The sequence below is a fragment of the Octopus bimaculoides genome, chromosome 4 (assembly GCF_001194135.2).
Source record: "Octopus bimaculoides isolate UCB-OBI-ISO-001 chromosome 4, ASM119413v2, whole genome shotgun sequence".
NCBI lineage: Eukaryota > Metazoa > Mollusca > Cephalopoda > Octopoda > Octopodidae > Octopus > Octopus bimaculoides.
This window is the reverse complement of record NC_068984.1, coordinates 9,880,066-9,886,644: the sequence shown is the minus strand read 5'-3', so window position 1 is coordinate 9,886,644 and position 6,579 is coordinate 9,880,066. Positions and strand designations below refer to the sequence as shown.

Here is a 6,579-nt window from a genome sequence, read left to right as displayed (position 1 = left end):
TAAAAGGCGGTGCTCCAGCATGGCCGCAGTCAAAAGACTGAAACAAGTAAAAGAGAAATAAAAGAGAAAAACAATATGTCGTTATGACAAACGACAGAAAAAAAAAAAGATATTTAAACCAAAACGGTTCAGCAGTTTGTGTGAGATGTGTGTGTCAGCAACGACAACAGTCGTCATCGTTCGTCGTCATCGTTCGTTGTCGTTCGTCGCAGCCACATTCTGTAACTGTTGCCAAGTACTGTAAATTCCTGCATCCGTTACTGTGACTGTCCACTGGCCAGTTAGTAGAAATATAACTAATGCCTTTCAAAGAAAAGGCACCAAAAACAAACGTTTTAATGATAATCCATATCTTGTTCGACCAAAACAATGTTAGGATTTAATGAGTTAAGCATCTGTTGGATCCATTGTATTTTTTGCTGGTCAGCTAGCTATTGAGAAAAAACAAGTTCATGATGTTTCTTCAAGAGATGTGGGTGGCCAGTGCTTAGCTGACGTCATCAATCCTTGACAGGGTTCTATTTCTGTTATTTAATTATTTTTGACTGAACACAGTGATTTGCGTTCGATTCCTCGGCAGTACGTTGGCGTTTGAAACAGTCAAAAAATTCTTGCTACAATAATATAGTATTATACCAGTATGTCGGAATAAAAGACAAGAATCGTCATAAATAAAACACCTTTGATTATAGTTCCTCTCAAATAGGATACATCCAAAACTAAACAACAATAACAACAACATCATCCATTCAATACATGAACATTTATTTGTTTATTATTATTTATTATTTATTGTTTTCGTTCCAGCACACGATCTCAGATCAGGTCACTTGCTATGCAAGTACATCTCCGTAATATTATTTATTTGTTTTTATTATTAGTTCATTTTCTAATTTCTTACATTTTTCAGTAAATATTTTTTTGCTGAATCTCGATGTCTCAATTGTATTGGCGTTCTTACCGATAAGACTTCTTGAACTGATAGATGCTTCCACTTGGCAACTTGGTAAGTAGGATTAAATACCACCATTTCAGCTTAAACCGTATGTTGTTAAAGAGTTTGCTTTGTAACCTCGTGGTTACGGGATCGATTCTCATTGCTTCTCCACCTTGGGTAATTAATTATAACTCAATGACAGTCTTGGATTAACCAATATCTTCTGAATGGAACTTGGTAAATTACAACTATGAAGAAGCACGTAGTATGCAGACAGACAGATAGACAGGTGAACTGACAGACGGACAGACAGAAGGGTGGATGGCTGACAGAACGGTAAATTTATCAATGGGGATAACAAGTAACGAAGTACAAAACAAAATTGATTATAAGATAGAGAGAGAGAGAGAGAGAAATAGAGAGAGAGAGAGACAGACAGACAGACAGACAGACAGACAGACAGATAGACAGACGGGTGGACGAACGGGTAACAAGAATGGCCAGGTAAAAATCAAGAGCGTAATGTAGATTTACACGTTGGGAAAGGTAAGAAAGGAGAAATGTTTTTGATATTTCGAGCTCTAGCACTTCTTCAAAAAAGACAGATGGAAGGAAATTATAAAAACATGAATAAACGGGAAATAGAGAGAAATACGTTTTAGTCTGCGATAAGCTATGTTAGAAGTACCTTAAGATGACCACAAATTAGAGAAGGAAAAAGATTTCATAAGTACGAGAGCAAATGAGAAACTGACCGTGAGCGGTCTATGAATATCTTGCGTGTGTGCAAGTGTAAGAGTGTATGTTTCTTTCAGTGTTAGTGTATGCTTTGTGATCCTCGTTGGTGTGTTTGTATGTTTGTGTGTATATGCGTGTGTCAGTTGTACCAATGTGTACATTATTTGGACGTATGTGTGTGTGTGTTCTGGTTGTTTCTTTGGAGCTGTAAGAGTTTTCTGTTGGCGAATAAGTTTTGGGTATGTGCATGAGCCACTTCTTCCCTGAATCCACACTCACCAGATTTAGCGCCTTCAGACTATCATCTATCTCTTCTGCGCCACGAAAGGGGGTTTGAGAGGCAAACATTATTCCAGTGACGAGGAAGTGAAAACTGTAGTGAAAAAGTGGCTCAAACAACAGTCAACAGGATTTTACGGGGCAGGGATACATGCTCTCATTCGAAGGTGGAACATTGCTATTGAGAGAAACGGTGACTATGTTGAGAAGTAGGGATGTGATCCACAGAGGACCAGCTTCATTTTGATGTATGATACATGTTCCTGTGTTGGTAATTACACCTGTCCTAAACAAAATGGCATTACTTTTTGACTCACCCTCGTATGTATATGTATGTATATATATATATATATATATATATATATCGTTGTTCGTTTTCTTTAGGAATCGTTGTTCTACCGACATCTGTTGGATACTTGGCTGCTGGTTTAATATTTCCTCGTCTCGTCAGATGGTTTCCTAGGTATGTAAATATATACATTTCCAACATCAAACTTTTCTTTCATGTTCTCTCTCCATACTTCTGAACTTTCCCTCCGACATGCTGTCCCTAGTAAAATTCTGTCTTTGACATTCGGGCGAATTCCGTAATTTTTACTAAGATTTCTGAAACCACTAATCAAAGTTGAAATTTAAGCAGAAACTTGGTTATCGCTGTACTGGTGGCTGATTAGTTAACCTCTTCTTCCAGTGAATTTATATTTCCATATTTGAATCAATGAAGGCGTCGAGCTGGCAGAATCTTTAGCACGCCCGGCTTAGCGGCATTTCGTTTGTCTTTACGTTCTGAGTTCAAATTCCGTCAAGGTCCACTTGGCCTTTCACCTTACTGGGGGTCGATAAAGAAAGTACCAGTTGAGTACTGGGTTGATGAAATCGACTTATCCCTTCCCCCCGAAACTGCTGGCTTTGTACCAAAATTATTATTATTGTTGTTGTTGTTGTTATTCATCATTTAACGTCCGTTTGCCATGCTGGCATGGGTTGGACGGTTTGACTGGGGAAGGGAAAGCCAGGAGGCTGCACCAGGCTCCAATCTGATTTGGCAGAGTTTCTACAGCTGGATGCCCTTCCTAACGCCAACCACTCCGAGAACGTAGTGGGTGCTTTTTACGTGCCACCGGCACAGAAACCAGTTAGGTGACACTGGCATAGGCCACGTTCGGATGGTGCTTTTTACGTATTACCGGCACAAGAGCCAGTTGGGGCCGTGAGGCTGGCATCGACCACGTTCGGATGGTGTCTTTTATGTTCCACCGGCACGAAGAGCCAGTCAGGAGGCACTGGCAACGACCTACGCATGCATGGTGCATTTTTATTATTATTATTATTATTATTATTATTATTATTATTATTATTATTATTATCATTTAAGTCTTATATATTGTTGCTTTAATCAAACAAAATCACTGCCCATGTTTTATTGTAGAATTAATTAATTCGTTAATTAATCCATTATATATATTCATAATTTTTAGGTGGATTCAAGGTCTCGTTGGTTTGTTCTTCAGTTCCCTGTGTCTTATGGCGGTAAGTTTTATTCACATTTCTCTCCTTTTTCTGTTTGTTTGTTTTTGTTTTTTTTTCCCATAAATAATTACTTCACGTATCCATTCACGAATTTGTAAACAGCCGAAGAATTTCTTCGAAATCTTTTGCCCAATGCTTCAACAGTTCTGCCACCTCACTGACTTGTCTATGTTGATAACAATGTTAACAAATGTATTTGTTTTGTCGCGAGAAATTTGCTGTCGTTTGCTTTGAACTGTTCAATGAAGATATATTTCAATGGCTGTGTGAATAACTGAAGCAAACATACGAACATTTAACTAATATTTATTGCCAGACATAAAGACATTTTGTGTTGGCGAATTGCAATGAATGATATAAGTAATTGCTGAACGAGAGGAAAGCAAAGCTGTTCTGAAAATATAGAAGGCTGTGTGACAACATGCGGTAGGTTCATAAATTACACGAAATCATCTGCGCAAATCTCCGAGGCAATTTGTGGCGTCAGCAGTCCGTTGGACGTCTACATGACAAGAGTATAGGCACCTGAGTCAGTCAGCTACCTTCAACACTCTGCAATTGAACACAAAAAATTGTTTTTACAGGGGATATTCGAGAAAACCATATCACGCCACAGCCTCAGGCTGACTGGTCGATTTATAGACCAATCATGTGAAACTACGGTGGCTCACTCATGGTGACTGACCGATTAGGTTTCGAATCTTTGCTACAGTTTATTTGTTCTTGTTGGGTTTATCTATTGTTGTTTTTCCTTTCTTTTCTTCTTGTAATCATTCTATTATTGTTCTTTCAATTCTTCCAGCTAGCCTACTCCATAACGTTTACGATGATGTTGGTGGTGACGTCATTCCTCGGTCTTGCAGTTGGTAAGTTATTGCAAAAACTTTCACCGACGTCTCCTCCTTCTCCCCTTTTAACGATTGTAATTGTAATCCTACCACCACCACCACCACCACCGCTACCACCACTACTACGCCTTATTTAGTTCTCACCGTCAACGTTGGTTACAAAATGAACCAAGTATTTGTAATATGACCCCTTCGTTTTTGATATAATTGATTACAAAAAAGGAGGGGATAAGAAGGAACACTGTAAATAGAAAACCATTTCTATGGTTCAAAGTGTTTCACTCATATCGTACCTTACTCAATACATCTATCCTCATTTATTCCAGGTGTTGATTCCAGAAAAAAACAACGTCTTAAATAAATGAATAACAGAACACATGGGGAAAATAAGTTTCATTCCGAGACCCGAAATTGTCCCCCGAACTTACCCCCAAAACACATCCAAACAGGTTTTAAACAGACGTAACGATATTCTTTCATGTCTGGAGTAATATTTAGAGTAAAATTTAATTTTTAAAAAAAATCAATTAATTAAAATATAACATACGTATTCTGTCTATATTTTATGTATGCATATATACACATATATACACATACAGGGTTGGCCAAAAGTCACCTGACAGTAAATCAAAACCATTTAATTCCAAGATTTATTTATGTTTAACAAATGAATGAATTTTTTTTTAAATGCATCTAAATATGAAACACCATGAGAATTCTTCAAACTGAAGTCCTTGAGCGACACATTTTTTCCATTCGAGTCAATACAGAATTACAGATAGTATTTATGGATTTTTGATTTACTGTCGCGTGGCCAACCCTATACATACACAAAATTCATCAGTACTTATCTACTTTTTTCTAGAAGGGGTTTTCACCATTCGATCTCTGTAGTTCATTTCCGACGTTGTTTAATATTTTTCCATGGTAATGTTTTCTACATATATAAATGCCTTCCCAAATAAAATTGCAATTCATTTTTTAAGCTCCGACGAAGCTTTACGTTGATACACAAACACTCAACTAAGAGTGCATTGCATCATATAGCAGAAACAGCTGTAAGCTAATGAAGTTCATTACATAATTTTTTGGTTCCTTGTCATACTAAGGAGAACAGTAATATGTAATTAATTAATTTAATTTAATTAATTTCTAATTAATCTACCATGTTACCTACATGTTTATACTGCTGTTCGAAACGATCGTATGCATGTATTAAAATTCTTCGCGCAATGGCCCAGTGGTTAGGGCAGCGGACTCGTGGTCTTAGGATCGCAGTTTCGATTCCCAGACCGGGCGTTGTGAGTGTTTATTGAGCGAAAACACCTAAAGCTCCACGAGGCTCCGGCAGGGGATGGTGGCAAACCCTGCTGTACTCTTTAATGGCGGTGCCCCAGCATGGCCACAGCTCATGAGCTGAAACTAGATAAAATGAAATGAAAAATGAAAATGAAAATCTTCTCTTCTCCATCTTTAACAGTCTGTTGCGTTTCTATGGGATACCTTTCCATAAATTCTCATCTCATACCTTATACATGTAATAATTTCATATTCGCAAAAATCTTACGCCAGTAGGCTACCAATGAACAATGAAGAATCTTTGTTAGAAATTTCCCCTCTGGAACCCTCCAAAATAAAAGATAAACTGAACTTTACCGTTTCACACGCGCACACACACACACACACGCACACGCACACACATACACGCACACACATACATACATACATATATGTCACAACTGCAGTTGTGTTTTATTTCAATTCTTCATAGGTTTGATCAGTACATCCATGCAGCCAATATTTGCGCTTGTGGTTGACAAGCGTCACAGTGACGTTTATGGTAACGTCTATGCTATATCTGACATGGCCGTGTGTTTATCAATGAGTTTGGGTAAGTACCATTGGAACATGCCTCCACATGCATTCATTTGTTTCATTGCTATACTTCTGTTTCTCTTTTCTCTTTCGAACTGATGCTTATAATATTTACATTGATGATTTTAACGGTCCATTCAATCAAAATTTCTTTGTTTATATATATAAGAGTGTGTGTGTGTATGTGTACATTTGTGTGTACATGTGTGTGTTTATATATGTATTTATATATGTATATATATATATATGTATATTTATATGTATATATATATATATGTATATTTATATGTGTGTGTGTATACATACATTCATGTGTATCTGTGTGTTGAGTGTGTGTGTGTTTATATATATATATATATATATATATATATA

The 6,579-nt window shown here is 37.2% G+C and overlaps 1 protein-coding gene across 2 annotated transcripts in view; it reads left to right on the top strand.

The window, feature by feature from the left end:
- LOC106875045 (synaptic vesicular amine transporter) overlaps window positions 1-6,579 on the top strand; it is a 72,355-nt gene that overhangs the window by 58,883 nt on the left and 6,893 nt on the right. For both annotated transcript variants that reach the window (XM_014923005.2, XM_014923006.2), the window contains exons 11-15: window positions 911-1,006; window positions 2,339-2,417; window positions 3,433-3,484; window positions 4,287-4,350; window positions 6,104-6,223. In XM_014923005.2, the coding sequence (XP_014778491.1) occupies window positions 911-1,006; window positions 2,339-2,417; window positions 3,433-3,484; window positions 4,287-4,350; window positions 6,104-6,223 (411 nt within the window). The remainder of the gene's footprint in view (window positions 1-910; window positions 1,007-2,338; window positions 2,418-3,432; window positions 3,485-4,286; window positions 4,351-6,103; window positions 6,224-6,579) is intronic.